The following is a 15,828-nucleotide window of genomic DNA, read 5'->3' as shown; positions in this document are numbered from 1 at the left end:
GCTCCCCAACCCCCTTCTTTTCTTACTTCATTTCTTTCTTACAAGAGTCTATAGGCTCATTGGAGCATCTGCCCCATTTAAAGTCACTTTTAAGATGAAGATAGAGGGACTTGGGAGGGAGTTCTAGAATTTCCCCAAGTCTTCCAAACAGCCTGTGAGGCTATATTTGGAGGCATGACAGAGGCCAAACCTCATGATCTTTGAAGATGGTCCCATCTAAAATTTTGAGAGTGGTGTACAGGAAGGGGCCTCAGAGTTCACTAGAGCTAACTTTTTAAATCTTACAGAGGAAACTGAGGCTCAGAGACGCAAAGGCTGGGGCCAGCGGAGAGAGAGCCAGAAACCAACCACTGGCCCCAACCCACAGCCTCCACCTCAGAGGGCCCTGGTGGGGACAGAGGCGGGTCCCTGAGACTGAGGAAGAGGGGGAGGGCATAGGAAAGGAAGGAGGGCTGAAGTGGGAGTGAAAGAGGCACCCTCCTGGAGTCTGATTGGCTCCGGAGGCCAGCCCTCTCCACGAGGTTTATAAGAGTTAGGGCTGCCTGGGGTACCCTGCCATCTCTCCCGCTTCCCAGGGAGCCACTGCCAGGACCTCGGTGAACCGGTCAGGGCGGGGGCCGCCTGGCCCGGAGTCTGCTCGGCGGTGGGTGGCTGAGGAAGGGAGTGAGCGATCGCGGAGCAGGGCGCCCAAACTCCGGGCGCCGCGCCATGCGCCGGGCCAGCCGAGACTACGGCAAGTACCTGCGCAGCTCAGAGGAGATGGGCAGCTGCCCCGGCGTCCCACACGAGGGTCCGCTGCACCCCGCGCCTTCAGCACCGGCTGCGGCGCCGCCCCCCGCCGCCTCCCGTTCCATGTTCCTGGCCCTCCTGGGGCTGGGACTGGGCCAGGTGGTTTGCAGCATCGCTCTGTTCCTGTACTTTCGTGCACAGGTGAGTGGCTGACTTCTCTGCCCAGTTCTCCGCCGGGGAAACTGAGTCTGGCCCCAGTGCTGGGCTGCCCGGATTTCGCTTATTCTGGAAGGGAAAGAGACCCTCCAAGAAAGGGAACTTGGGGGCCTCCAGTCACGCTTATCTGCGCCTTCTCCCATAGGCGCAGCTTGCTGAAGCTGAGCGCCTCTGGTCCTGCCTGAGGATAGGTTTGAATTTCCCCCCAAGACGCAGCATTGGTCGCTCCCCTCTTGTGCCTCAAGTGATCGCAGGCTTTCTCCCTACCTTGAATTTCTCACTTGGACTTAAGAACCAACTTAAAGTAGGGAAAGTGAAAACTTTTACTTGGGCATCTAAGCTTCCCAACACCACTAACTAACTTGTGGCTGCCTTGCTTTCCTGGCCCTCTGGGACCACAATGAGAGGGTGTCAGTAGTCTTTGGAACAGCTAGGGATGGCACTCACCCCTCAAGATTCGCAGAGTGACAGCGCTATCAGCTGTGCAGTGCCTGGTCTCAGGGCTGGGGTTCTGTCGCTCCTCTGGAGCTGGAGTTCTGAAGGGTGAAGGGGCAGCCCCACTTTGTCTGCCTATGAGGTGGGTGGAGGAAGGAAGGTGCCTGTGTGTGTGTGTGTGTGTGTGTGTGTGTGTGTGTGTGTGTGTAGCCTGACTACAATCTAGCCAGTAACCAACCTTTGAAGAGAGGAGGAAGCTCCACGCTAAAGATTCAGAACCTTGGGGAGATGGCAGAGAGAGGAAGGGGTAAATTTGTAATATTATGCTTTCTGGCGGTTTGTGCTCTTGTGTTTTCTTGGAAATTGCAGTGCAGTTGGTCGGATTCATTCAAATGCTCTTGTCTGGTGCTATGAATTCTTTCTCAGAGGAAGTGGGGGGCTGAGTGTGCATATTTTTATGGGAAAAGAAAGTTGGGTTTGGACTTCGTTTGTTTCCAGAATCAAAGGTGATTACCAAACCAAACTGGAGGCATTAAAATGTGTCATTGCTTGGACGGCATAGGTGTTTGACATGTGCCAAACTCTTGAGCTGTACTTTGGATTACAGGCTTTGTTAAGTCTTCAGATCTACTGGCCTGCATTTTATACCACTGCTGTGGTTACCCACGAACGCAAAAAATAGACAGACCATAAACGGGTACTTCTGAAAACCAGTGTCTCCGTGTTCGTAATCACACTCGGTACCTGTCGAGATTTTTCTTCCTCAGACATGGTCTGAGTGGTTTGCTTGCAATATGAGTCACACAAATCTGCATGAATGCGAATAAATATCCCCCCCCCTTCATTGGAGTACATGGGAATCAATGCAGAATGGCTTATCTGTTGTTTTTGCCATCTGGTATTTTAATGGATGTCTGGAGAGCCTGCATAGTTCATGCCACTATTAGATGCTATGGGACTGACTTAAGAATCATTCTATATGCAGTCCCTGTGTCTTTATATGTGTGACGTCAAGGGATCTGGTATGCTTCCAATGAAAGGCTATCATGAGTCTTTGCAAAGAGACTTTAGGCCAGAAGACATGCAATAGTTCCCAGTGTCTTTTTTTTTTTTTAAAACCTGTTAGGGCCATAGCATCTTTCCCCAGCAGTAATGGTGATGTGAGCATTGAGCTTGGAAAGAAGTAAGGGATGAGCCTGTTCTAGGGGCTCTTAGCTTACCAGGAACCCTGGGACTTGGCATGGAGTCACTAGCTGGGTTTTTGTTCAGTTTTCCTGAAGGAATTCTAGGGTAGTAGGGTGCCATGAGATGTCTGTAGGCCTAATGGTATGGCCACCTTTTATCTTGATAGCATAAGAATTATACAAAACAACCTTTTCCCAATGTAAACACATGAGCTAGCAATTGGAGCTGGATGATTTTCCTTTGGAGGATTTAATGTCATCAGAATTCTGGATACAAGTGTTTGTCCTCTCTTTGCTTCCCCTGGCCCCCTGGCCCTTCTTCCCCTCTCCCATCTCTTCCTTCCTAGCTAGGGTCTCACGTAGCCCAGGCTGACCTCAAAGTTGTCATATAGCCAAGTATATTACACCCCCAAGCCTAGGGTTTCAGACATACATCACTGTGCCCCGTTTATGTGGTGTGGTGCTTGGCATTGAACGCACAGAGCTTTGCGTGTTTGTTAGGCAAACACGCTACCAAGTACACTGACTATACCTCTAGTCCCCAGTCGCTACAAGGCCGGAGTCTCTCTGAGACTTACTTAAAATAAGTTTAGTCATTATCCTGAAGGGAAGTCCGTCACTACAATTTTAAACATTGTCTCCATCACCAGAGTAGTATTAGGAAAAATGTTTATTTGGGTATTCTGATGGCATCTCACTGAGTGTGGTATCCGAATTTGACACCTAAGGGAATCCTAACCACTTAGAGATACATCCAGAAACCCTTGCCTATCAGATGCTATGATGTCTGGAAGATGATCCAAATGGGTGTGTGCAGGCATTGGGAGATCATAGCTTATGCATGAGGCAAGGGTTCTTGGTAGTGGTGAATAGTTATTGAAGATAGGTTTTGGGTACACAAGGGTTCAATCTACAATTCTTTTCATTTTTATATATGATGAAAACCTTTCTTTTTAGGTATTGGTGTTGACTATTTTTTTAAAAATTGTATTAAGTTTTTAAGTTCTGGATGAAATATTTGGAATTTCTGAATGCATTTGAATGAGAATGAAATCACCCACTATCAGAGAACGCATTTACACTTTAAGATAAAGCAAGGCAGATTTATTATAGTTTAAAGATATGGAACAGAGATAATATGAGTTCTCTGAAGCAGAAGGATTGGAGGTTTCAGGCCAGCCTTGATCAAAACAAACAAACAAACAAACGAACAAACAACAAAACCAAAATTAAAAACAAAACCAATGTAAAGGCATCCTGGGTGTTTCAGATTGCCTATGTCTACATTAAAAAAAAGAAGAAAAAGAAAAGATCCAGTGTAGATAGCTTTTTTTTTCCCAACCAGGCCTGCCAAAGGGGTGCCTTGTTGTTTGTGCTATGTGTTTACTACATAGTATTCATACTATGGTTTTCAAAGACAAAAAAAGAAAAAAAAAATGCCTTCCTAAAATGTTGCTTGTAAAGTTGTAGGTGTATGTGTGTGTGCTTGGTATGGTGTGGTATGTTCATGCTTGTTGTATATGTGTGCTTTGTGTGTGTGTGATATGTATGTATATGAAGATGTATGTGATGTATATGTGTGTGATATGTGTATGGGGTATGTGTGTGAAAGACAAAGAGAGAGAGAGAGAGAGAGAGAGAGAGAGAGAGAGAGAGAGAGAGAGAGAGCCACACTCAAGTTTTAAATTTAGGGTAACAGGTAAGGTAACCTCTTAGAAAGCTCAGCTCTGTTTTGCTTTTGAACTGCCCCACCCCCCTTTCCCTGTGCACATGGCAGATGGCAGCCTCTGGCTGCTTTCCACCCAGGACCTCAGTCACTACTGAAAATCTGATGTTGAGGTGGGCAGGTAGCTTGTTTGAACAACTGATAAGGAAGCAGTCAAATGTCAAGCATCCTGCCTCATTTAACCCTATGAACGATCGGTTTCAAGGAAGTTCTCTCTCTTACACACACACACACACACACACACACACAGACACACACACACACACACACACACAGACACACACACACACTTTTATTTCATAGTCACAACGTCATCCCATAGGGATAGGTGCCTCTTCAAAGTCCCCTGTGTATTTGTGTGTGTGGTACTGGGGATGGAGCCCAGGGCCTCCAGTAGGGCAGACAAATGCTTCTCCAGCCCCAACCTTCCTTTTACAATCAGATAACTCAAGATTTAGTGTTTGCAGGAACACATGTAGGTATGACTCACTGTAACTCAGTTTGCTGTGCTCTTTTGTGGAATGTGAGTTGATATGTCTTCCAGGATATGTTTGTTCAATCCCTCCCCACCCCCACCCCACCCCTCGCCCCGACCCCTCAGCATCTGCCTGAGCAAAGGACTGAATGGGTCTTTCAAATGATTCGCCACCCTACACATCTTTCCATTTCTAAGTTGCCACTATGCAGAGTAAGTGTCTAGTAGCTAACACGGTACAGATCTTCAACTGTGAAAACTCTCTAGACTGCCTTGTACCACAGGAGATGCAGCTGGGCGGGAGCCACACGCATTTGGTCACTCAACACACTGTAGGTCTCGCCCAGTGACCTTATGCCTTACCCCTGCTTTCCTTCCACAGACTGTCCTCGGTTACCTGTGCTTTTGCCCCTGTACCTCTTAAACCTCCTTCCTTCCTGGCCACCACATCCGGGGAGAGATACAAAGCAGATTTCTAACTTGTGATGTTTAAGAAAGCAAATAAGTGGACGAAGTTAATTTTTTTGCTGAGTAATCATTATTTCCTTTTTCATGGTAATTGAGGGGGTCTTAAACTTTATGGAGATGTGAAAAGTGGCTCTTAAGTATATTTTTTTTAAGTATTTGAAGAAAGAATTAAGAATTCAACAGTTGAATCTAACTTAGGAGTGTGATAAAATTAACTGAAGAGTCCAAATGAGAACTGGTCACTGCCATTTTTGTTTTGTTTTGTTTTTATTTAAAAGAGAAAAGACAAAGTTTTTGCATTTTACTCTTTTATTTGTTCCAAATGTACTGTTATTAGGTGATGTAATATTATGCTAATTATTGATGAATCTTAGCGAGAGGTGGAGGGGATTTGCATTCATATTCATAACAGAATAGCTATATTATTTGTTTATTTGCTACTTTTAAAGCATTATTTCTCAGAGTTTAATACAGAGAACATGACCTTGGATCTAGTTAATATGCAGCTCCCATGTTGGTGATTAGCTGCACCCTGAATATTGACAGTGTTGGAGCCTGCTACTTCTGTTAGATAGCTTCAATTTGTTTGTAGGAGGCATGTTTAATGAACTTTGTTTAGGGTCTCCAGGCATTTCCTAATACCACATGGTCTCTTCAGCTCAGCTCTTGTCTGGCAGTAAGCCATTGCAGAATTCTGCTTTCCTGAGGTCTGAACCCAGCTATGATTGACAGCTGCACTTCAGCGAAAACTTACACTCTCTGATTCGTACTCATTATAAAGAAAATGCATGAAATAAATAAACATCGCAAGTAATTTTGTTTCATGGCCTGACCTCACCTATGCTTACACAGCATCCTTGTATATTTTAGAGCTTTAATGTTTATTTTTTATTTAATTGTGTGTATGTGTCTGTGTGAGTATGTGCATGTGTATAGACCCCTTTAGAGAGGCCACACTAGGGGTCAGATCTCTTGGAGCTGGAGTTATAGGCTACAAGTACTCGTGTGTATGAAAATATAAAAAATTAAGCCAGGCAGTGGTGATGCATGCCTTTAATCCCAGCACTTGGGAGGCAGAGGCAGGCAGATTTCTGAGTTTGAGGCCAGCCTGGTCTACAGAGTGAATTCCAGGACAGCCAGGGCTATACAGAGAAAAACCAAACCAAAACCTGTCTTGAAAAACCAAACCAAAAAAAGAAAATTTTATTTATGTGCATTGTTGATTTGCCTGCACATATGTCTGTGTGAGGGTGTCAGGTCCCCTGGAACTGGAGTTAAACAGTTTGTATTGCTATGTGTCTGCCAGGAACTGAAAGAGCAACTAGTGCTCTTAACTGCTGAGTCATCTCTCCAGGCTTAGGTGATCTTATATTTGCATGACTAGAATAATAAAACATGTGTCTATGTGTGTATAGACAGGGTGCCTTTTAGTTTGTTCCTGAGGATCAGTTAGTAACGGCATACATCTTTCTGCGTATTTTAATTAAATTGGGGAAAGAGAGAGTTTATTTCTGACTGAGCTTTGGTTATTATAAACTCTGCCTTTGGTCTAGTTTTTATCTACTAACTTTTGGAAGAAAGAGGACAAGGTAAGCTGTTAAAGCAATCAAGTTCAACTGAGTGGTAGTGGCACAGGCCTTTAGCCCCAGCAGTCTGGAGGCAGAGGCAGGCAGATCTCTAAGTTCAAGGCCAGCCTGATTTATATAAAGCTAGTTCCAAGGACATTAAGGGCCACACAGAGAAACCCTGTCTTGAAAAACAAAACAAAACCCAACAAGAACAATTGCACTCCGTTTTCTATGGTGATTGAAGCCGCCGAGAGGCCTTGAGGGAGCTTGGGAGATAGAAGACCAGCTTCTAGAACAGCACACACAGAGATGCTGGGCAGGGCATTTTTTTTAAACCCAGTGTTCAGCTAGTAACTCCATGCGGATGTGTTGGGCGAGCCAATGCTTATATTTTAGCATTTCTTAGCACTTGCCCAGATATCCTGCTGGAGTAGCCTCTCTACCTTACAGTGATGACAGATGTCACTCTTACATATTTGTAGGATCCAGGTGAGGAGTACTGGTTACATAGTATTCATCAGAAGAGAAGTTACTCTCCTGGCTTCCGACTTTGATTGATGTGCAGATGGATTTTTCATTCTCTTCTTCCACTCATCAAAATACTCATAGATTAAGGAAGAAGGCCAATGGAAACAGTAGCTAAAGATTATGCTAATTTTGTCTGACTTATGCAGGCTTCATGCTTTGCTTCTTCAAGTGGGTTTCATCTCCATGCGGTTTCATCTAGCATTTTGGCCTGTGCCTTATTCTTGTTTATGAAACAGGGTCTTACACGGTAGCCAAGGCGTGCCTGGAAATCACTGTGTAGCCCAGGCTGTCTGCATACTCACACTGATCTTTCTGCTTTAGCTTCTCGAGTAGATCATAACTATGAACCACCAACTTAGCTTACTGAGTCTTGCCCTGCCTGCTTGGATCACATATGACATCTGTGATACCACTTCTATCCATGAAGAAGTTCATTCCCTGTCGACTACACACAAACATTTTTGTTGTTAAGAATCTATGGCATCATCTATTGTGGGTGATCAAAATGAATTAGAAGTCAGTGTGTTCAGGGCAGGGGAGATGATTCCACCAATAATCCTTGCGATGGGAAATGGAGACAGGAGGATACTGAGGTTTTGCTGGCCATCCAGTCTGGTCAATGGGTGAGCTCCATGTTCCATGAATATCCCCATGTCAGGAAATTAGAGTGTGGAACACACTCCTGACCACCACATGTGCATGTACAGGTTCTCAGACCCATTCACACATGCATGCATACATACTTACACACACCAAAAAGATGTTTGAATATATATTAAAATAAAGTTAGATATATAATATATATAATACACACACACACACACACACACACACACACATACACATACATATATGTAACTGCTCTGGCTGCCCTAGAAATCACTTTGTAGACCAAGCTGGCTTCTCACTCACAGAGACTGGTGTGCTTCTGCCTTCCATGTGCTGGGATTAAAGGTGTACGCCACCTTGCCTGGCTTGAGGATAATTTTATTGATTATCAATGCCTGGGGGGTGGGTAGGAAATCCTAAGCACGACCCTTTTATTATCAAGTCATACTTCACTAACTATAACCCCTCTTAATATCTTTTCCCCTCCTAGATGGACCCTAACAGAATATCAGAAGACAGCACTCACTGCTTCTATAGAATTCTGAGACTCCATGAAAACACAGGTTTGCAGGACTCGACTCTGGAGAGCGAAGACCCAGAAGCACTGCCTGACTCATGCAGGAGAATGAAACAAGCCTTTCAAGGGGCCGTGCAAAAGGTAAGTTCCCCACTGACGTCATCACGTCAAGGGTCTTGCAGACTCTACGGCAGTAACTGAGTGTTAGGGCTTGTGAAGTGCTGCTGTTGCCTCTGTCCCTTTGCTAATTTGCAAAAGAGCTGATGAGGCTGTCTTAAGGAGAATTCTCTCGAAGTTAGTGGTGGTCGATTTCTTTCCTTGCTTTTAAGAGGAGGGATTTGATAGCATATCTGGAAGGAGAAGCCGAGAGACTACAGTTAGTAGGTGATAACGTTGTTAGTTTGAATCCTTGATCTAAAAACCATGTTCTAGGGTCCCAGGACTTTCTGATAGCTCTTTCCCAATTTACTTCTGTAGGATTCCTGTGGCCTGGGCTCCCACAAGGGGCAGGGTAGTATAATTGACGTTTTGCTGTCAGGTGTGGTATAGCAGTGAATTTGCTAAACTGCATTGGCTCCCGGTGGGTCATGCTCATGCTGCACCCACCCAAAAGTCCTCTGGATTATTCATGAATGAAAGACACACACACATGCCAGCTAATTTTGATATGCCTTGACTAGCTCAGTGATTGGGCACTTCTAAGCCTCTCCATGGCTAGCAAACACTCCCCTCTGACATTCCTGAATTAACATCTTTTAGAATCTATATTTCATCTCTGCTACCCCAGACCCAATTGGGATTCATACATGCCAGCAGGCCTTTAAGTTTCATCTTTCTGCTTCCCCATCATGGCAATTCTTCATCTTTCTTGCTCCCTTTTGGTCCTTTGCCCAGACAATCTAAAAGTCCTGCCTGGTTTCCCTGCCCAGCCATTGGCTGTATGGCAATTCTTTTTTATCAATTGAATCCAGCTGGGGTCAGGGACCGTCAGGTCTGGAAGCAGGTCTTTTGGGAGCCAAAATAAGACAAAGCATTAGAACACAATTCCCAACAGTGTGATGAGAGGGACACGTCCAGACAGGAGATGTAGTGATGGGCGAAGTGGAAATTTTTTGTCTCCTTTCCTATTTTCTGGGAGAGCTGGGCAAGGAGAGAGATTGGTGACAACTGTGTCAACAGCTGCAGCTGAGAGAAACATACCTGCATCTTCATTTCAGAGATGATTCACTAAAACTGAGTGTCGTAGAGTTGGTAAAATAGATGTTATTGTAGCAAGCACAAGAAGGTGTGTTGCTTATGGCAGCCATTTATCTGCCTGTGTGAATATATGTATGTATAATTTAATACAGTATACAATTATTTTAAATAAGTGAACACAGTTTGGATTAGGGGAAAAAAGAATTCTACCAGTTTTTAAAAAGTTATGGTCTTTCTTGGCCTGGGAATGAACCTTAGTAGCGAAATGTGGGTTTATTATGGGTGAGGCTCTGGTTTCAGATTCAGAACCCAGCAAAGTAGGACTAAGACCAGACAGGAAGAATCAATGGCTTGTACTAAAGGCACATGGTCAGCAGGTGTGGCTTATGTCTGTAATCCCGAACTGAGGCAGAGGGATTGTGAGTTTGAGATAAGCATGAGCTACATAATGAAATACTGCCTTTGAGAGGAAGAGAGGAGGGGGGGAGGGAGGAGGAACAGGAGAGAGAAAGAGAAAGAGAGAGGAAGAGAGAGAGGGAGAGAGGGACAGAGAGAGGGAGGGGGAGGGAGAGAGAGAGAGGGAGGGAGGGAGGGAGGGAGAGAGAGAGAAAGCTTTTATATTAACAGATAATTATGGCTCTCAAGAGGAATTGGACTGTATTTAATTAATTTTGTACTTGGTTTTTGCTGTGCTGTAGGAGTTTACATTTTTTTTTTAAAAAATGAGCAATTTATGAAATCCTTTTTAAAGCTCAATGAATAATTACAATAAGCCAGTCTTTATTGGTATAATATACACATTACTGTAATACACCAGTGTGTGGTGGAGGTGAAGGTTCTGCCCCCTCCTAGGCCTGATCTTTAGGGAGGAGATGAATGTTGCCCACACGTTATCATTACAGTCAGCCAGCATCCATAGGGTGCAACTGTGGATGGCGGCACTTTGCCAGGCCTTTTCCTTGTACCCAAGAATCTACTCTTCTATCCTAGTCAAATGAACGGTTTACCAAATGGATTACCCTTTGATGAAAACCATTGGTTAATGTGACGTCCGCATAATTTGCCACAGTAATCAGATTTCTAATTTGTCTTGGCAATGCTAAAAATAGGAAGGGTGTGGTAAGCATTCTGGAAGTAGGTTTGCATCTTAACCTTAGTTCTAAGAGATACTGAGTGAACCCAAAGAACAATTCAGGTGTGGCTGCCATCAGTATTGAGAGATCAGCCCATGCAGCGGTGACCCATGCCAGACATGAGTGTAATATATAGGCGTGCAGAGAGTTGTGTTTACCCAGCTCGTTGTGGTCAGACAAGTAATCTTGTTTTTCCCTCCTTTTTTTTTTTTTTTTTTTTTTTTTTTTTTTTTTTTGTTTGTGGCTGGGTTTTCTTGGCTCTATTTCCCCTTTAGCACAGAACTCTGAAAGCCCTCCTACTGGGCCAACTCTACCAACCACAATTTATAAAGTCTATCAAAACAGTCTATGACAATAAAACAAACACTAGTATGAATGTGGTGTCTGATTTGTAACTCGATGCCTGGTTTCAGTTTTGGCAGCCTTCCTGGGCTCTTCCCAGCCAGCTGGGCTTGGGCAGAGCAGTGAGTTTAGGCAGTAACCAGGACTGCCATGCGTGGCAGGCAGGGAGGACACTCACCCTAGTCTGTCGTCCGTTTTGACTCAGTGGAGAGACATCTGTTATTTGTTAAGTAGACATTTTGGGCCCTAGAGGCCGTGACTCCACCTGTCTTGAGTGTGCCAGGTTGTTGATCTTACTCCAGGACCTTTTGGTAGAAAAACTGTATGGTACTTGCCTGTAAAAGTATTTACAGGCTTGATATCAAAGATAGAGATCTGTAAGTGTCTCCTTGCAAATAGCAAGGAGACACCCTGTGTCTTGAAGGAGACAGAAAGAAGCCAAGGGCTCATATTGCTTTGTCTGCTTATTTATTTATTTAATCTATATGGGTGTTTTGCCTTCATGTATGTCTGTGCACCACATGTGTGTCTTGTGTCCTCAAAGGCCAGAGGAAGGAGCAAGAGCCCCTAGAACAGGAGTTCTGAGCAGCTGTGTGGGTGCTGGGAATTGAACCAGGGTCCTCTGGAAGAACAGTCAGTGTTTTGAACTGCTGAGTCATCCCTCCAGCCCCTGTGCTTGGTTTTCACATTTGCTTTTTAAAAACTAGACTTTAAACTGTGAACTGTGTGTATGCGCATGCCTGTGTGCACACACGTGTGCACATGGCCGTATGTCTATGTCTTACTTGTCCCTGCTTGTATGTACAGAGGCTGGGGAATGACGTCAAGTATCTTCCTCTTTCTTTGTTTTTAATTAATCATTTTATTCATTTACATTTCAAATGATATCCCCCTTCCTGGTTACCCCTTCACCAATCCCCCATTCCTTCCTGTCTCTCCCCTTCTCCTTTGCTTCTGACGATGCTCCTTCACCCACTCACCCACTCCTGCCACACCCCTCAAGCATACCCCTATGCTGGGGCATCAAGTCTCCCTCCCCTCCCATTGATGTCAGATAAGGCCATCCTTTACTAAATATGTATCTGGAGTCCTGGCTCCCTCTAGGTGTACTCTTTGGTTGGTGGTTGTCTTAGTCAGGGTTTCTATTCCTGCACAAACATCATGACCAAAAAGCAAGTTGGGGAGGAAAGGGTTTATTCAGCTTACTTCCACATTGCTGTTGATCACCAGAGGAAGTCAGGACTGGAACTCAAGCAGGTCAGGAAGCAGGAGCTGATGCAGAGGCCATGGAGAGATGTTCCTTACTGGTTTGCTTTCCCTGGCTTGCTCAGCCTGCTCTCTTATAGAACCCAAGACTTCCAGCCCAGGGATGGCACCACCCACAAGGGGCCCTCTCCCCTTGATCACTAATTGAGAAAATGCCCCACAGCTGGATCTCATGGAGGCACTTCCCCAACTGAAGCTCCCTTCTCTGTGATAACTCCAGCCTGTGTCAGGTTGACACACAAAACCAGCCAGTACAGTGGTTTAGCCTCTGGGAACTCTGGGTGGTCCGGTTAGTTGATATTGTTGTTCTACTGGGGTTGCAATTCCCTTCAGCTCCTTCAGTCCTTCCCCTAGCTCCTCCACTGGATTCCCTGGGTTCAGTCCGATGGTTGGCTGTATCTGTATCGGTCAGATATTGGCTTCAGTTTGCAGCACTCATATTTTGGCTCCCGACCATCTGTAACAGCTGATCTCCTCTTCTGACCTCTGTGGGTACTGCACACATGTGGTGCACACATTCATGCAGGCAAAAGACTTACACACATCAAATAAATACCTGTAAAAGCAAGCAACAAACACCACCCACCCAATGATGGTAGCAACAATAAGTTATGTTCTTAGCAGACCTCTGATCCTCTAGTGCCTTACTGGAGAAGTGAGGTAAGAAAGAGTCATCATGACTGAAGAAATACTCATTCTGATCCCGAGACAGTCAGGACAGGTATGGCTTATAATGGACATGAGCACTGTACCCTCATAGTAAGACTTGAGAAACCAACATTCCTGAAGCTTTGATCCGTGATGAAATCGTCACTGTTACTTGACATCATCTCAACCGGAAGAATCTTATCAAGGTCTGGTTTGTTTTGCTTTTGCTTTCCTTTCTCTCATACTGTACTCCTAAGATGAGCCATCCTGGCCTGGCTTCTCCTTCAGCAGGTTTCTATCCTCCCTGTGTCCAGGGTGGCCTCTTGTGATGCCATGTCTAGATAGGGAAAGGGGAATCAGAAAAGGGCTGGCCGTATGTGGGAGTGACACCTCTGTAAGGAGAATCCTGTTGGTTGGCAGGATTTAGAAGACCATGCCTTGGCCGGGTGGTGGTGGCGCACTCCTTTAATCCCAGCACTTGGGAGACAGAGGCAAGTGGATTTCTGAGTTCAAGGCCAGCCTGGTCTACAGAGTGAGTTCCAGGACAGCCAGGGCTACACAGAGCCTTGCATCAAGGGAGGCTAGGCATCTCTCTTCCACCTGAGCTACCATTTGCCTGTGATGCTTGAGGAAGAGGCTGCCTAAAATAAACAAAGACAGGGAGAGAAGTGCCCTCAGCAGTCTCTGATACACACAAGCTCTGGATAAGTGGGAAAGTGGACTCATGATATACAAGACCTATACACCCCCCATGCCCACCTACACAGATAGACATGGATCAAGGGCTAACATAAGCCTAAAGGGTTTGGATGGTCAGGATCTTATTTCCTAAAGTTCACATGTAGGGAACCATCGACAGCATGGGAGGGAGAGTGAAAAGTGGATTTAAGAGGAAGTGTTCTGAATGTTGATGGTCACTTGCTGTTTTCAGCTGGATTTCATAGATTGAGAACATTTACTCAAAGCCAGAATTGTCCTCATTTTGAGTGATTGTTTTTGTTTTTGTTTTGTTTTGTTTTTGTTCCTCATGGAACTCTGATTCTTTAGAATTCTAATGTTGATTATTAGAAAGAAGTCTAGTCAGGCTTGTATACACACCTTTAATCCTAGCACCCAGGAGGCAGAGGCAGGGGGATCTCTATGAGTCTGAGGGCAGCCTGATCTATATAGTGAGTTCCAGGACAGTAAGTAAATAGACAGAATAGATAGAAAAATAAATTAATAGATAGACAGACAGATGGTCGGACAGACAGGTAGATAGATAGATAGATAGATAGATAGATAGATAGATAAGAGATAGATAGATAGATAGATAGATAGATAGATAGATAGAATAAAATAAAAAGCCGTACCACAAATTTCAGCAGAAGTAAGTTAGAAGTCACAGGAAATTTTAAACTGCCTGGAGACTTTGGAGATGTTATGTGGATGAAAGGTCTCATAGGCTTCTTAGTTATAAAAGAAGGATCAAGGGGGAACTTTCAGTTCTATTTACTGTCTCTTTGCCTTTGTGTTCAAGAATTTGTATCCTAAGAGAGTTTCTCACCAACCCAGAAGGTTTGAGTTTGGGTCACTGGTGTTCTCAAATGGAGATGTTAGTCATGTAGTGGTTTTCCAGTAGGATTCCATCTCCCTTTGCCATCATGGTTTTGGGAATTGTAATCAACCTCAATCATATTTAGTGTGTATAAAAGCTATCTTTATGGGAAATCTGAAGTAAGATTCACAGAGATTTCCTACAGAGCCAAAGCTTTGCAGCTCCTTTTCTGTTGCTGTGATAAAACATCATGTCCAAGGCAACTTACAGAAGACAGGGTTTGCTTGGGCTTACGGACCCTGAGAGGTAGGCATTCATGATGGGCTGGCTGATTTATGGCAGGGAAGCTTGGCAGCGTGCTGCAGACATGGTAGTATATACCAGATGCTGAGAGCTCACATTGTGAATCATAAATAACACACACACACACACACACACACACACACACACACGCACGCACGCACGCACGCACGCACGCACGCACGCACGCACGCACGCACAGGCATGGCACATGCATGCGCGCGCACAGGGAGAGGTGAGCATACATATTGCGAATGGCAGGAGACTTTGAAGCCACAAAGCCCGTCTCCAGTGAAGTACTTCCTCCAGCAAGGTTGTTCCTTCTAGACCTTCACAAACAGTGCCACCAAGTGTTCAAATGCAGGAGACCGTGGGGGACATTCTTATTCAAACCCTACCGCCATCACTGTCATTCACTCAACAAAGCCGGATGACAGTGTACTCAATCTCAGGGGAGCCCCAGGGAAGAAGGCAGAGGCAGGAGGGCTGGAATCCAGAACTAGCCAGTAAGTGATGCCAGAGGTGAGCTTTGATTTGTGTTGTGAGTACCCCAGGATGGAAGAGAAGATTCTGAATGGGGGCATCTTGGAAGAAACAGAGTTCCAAGCAGCCACCTGAGAGGAGCGTATTCATGATGGGCTAACTTCAGAGATTTAATGGAGCTTGTGTTCCTAAGGGGTGGGTTGGCTTGTGAATTCAAGGAGGGTAGCAGCCTGTGGAATGGATGGGAAGATGTGTCCTGGGGTTGTGTTTTATAATAGCTGCATCTCCAGGGACCTTGGCGCCCTTGCTTGTTTGCTTTATTAAGAGCTCTCAGTGCCTTGGCTAGAGGTTCTGACTTGATAGCCAGAAGATGGACCCTGTGCCTGCGACTTCTTCAAGTTAGGCTAAGTGCTAAGAGCCACTGATGGACAAAACAACCTTTTTTTTTTTTTTTTTAACTTTCATAG

The 15,828-nt window shown here is 44.9% G+C and overlaps 1 protein-coding gene across 2 annotated transcripts in view; it reads left to right on the top strand.

Moving 5' to 3' along the window:
- Nucleotides 1–554: 554 nt before the first annotated feature.
- Nucleotides 555–15,828, top strand: part of Tnfsf11 (TNF superfamily member 11) — a 32,586-nt gene continuing 17,312 nt past the window's right edge. The window contains exons 1-3 of one of the 2 annotated variants that reach the window (XM_031361437.1): nt 709–748; nt 815–930; nt 8,429–8,596. In XM_031361437.1, the coding sequence (XP_031217297.1) occupies nt 709–748; nt 815–930; nt 8,429–8,596 (324 nt within the window). Of the gene's footprint in view, nt 931–8,428; nt 8,597–15,828 lie in introns of both variants that reach the window. The other variant, XM_031361436.1, reaches the window with a different exon arrangement.

This window comes from Mastomys coucha, unplaced genomic scaffold (genome assembly GCF_008632895.1).
Source record: "Mastomys coucha isolate ucsf_1 unplaced genomic scaffold, UCSF_Mcou_1 pScaffold9, whole genome shotgun sequence".
In the NCBI taxonomy this organism is placed as follows: domain Eukaryota; kingdom Metazoa; phylum Chordata; class Mammalia; order Rodentia; family Muridae; genus Mastomys; species Mastomys coucha.
Note: the sequence above shows the minus strand (reverse complement) of the source record. Positions and strands in the feature narration are given on the sequence as shown.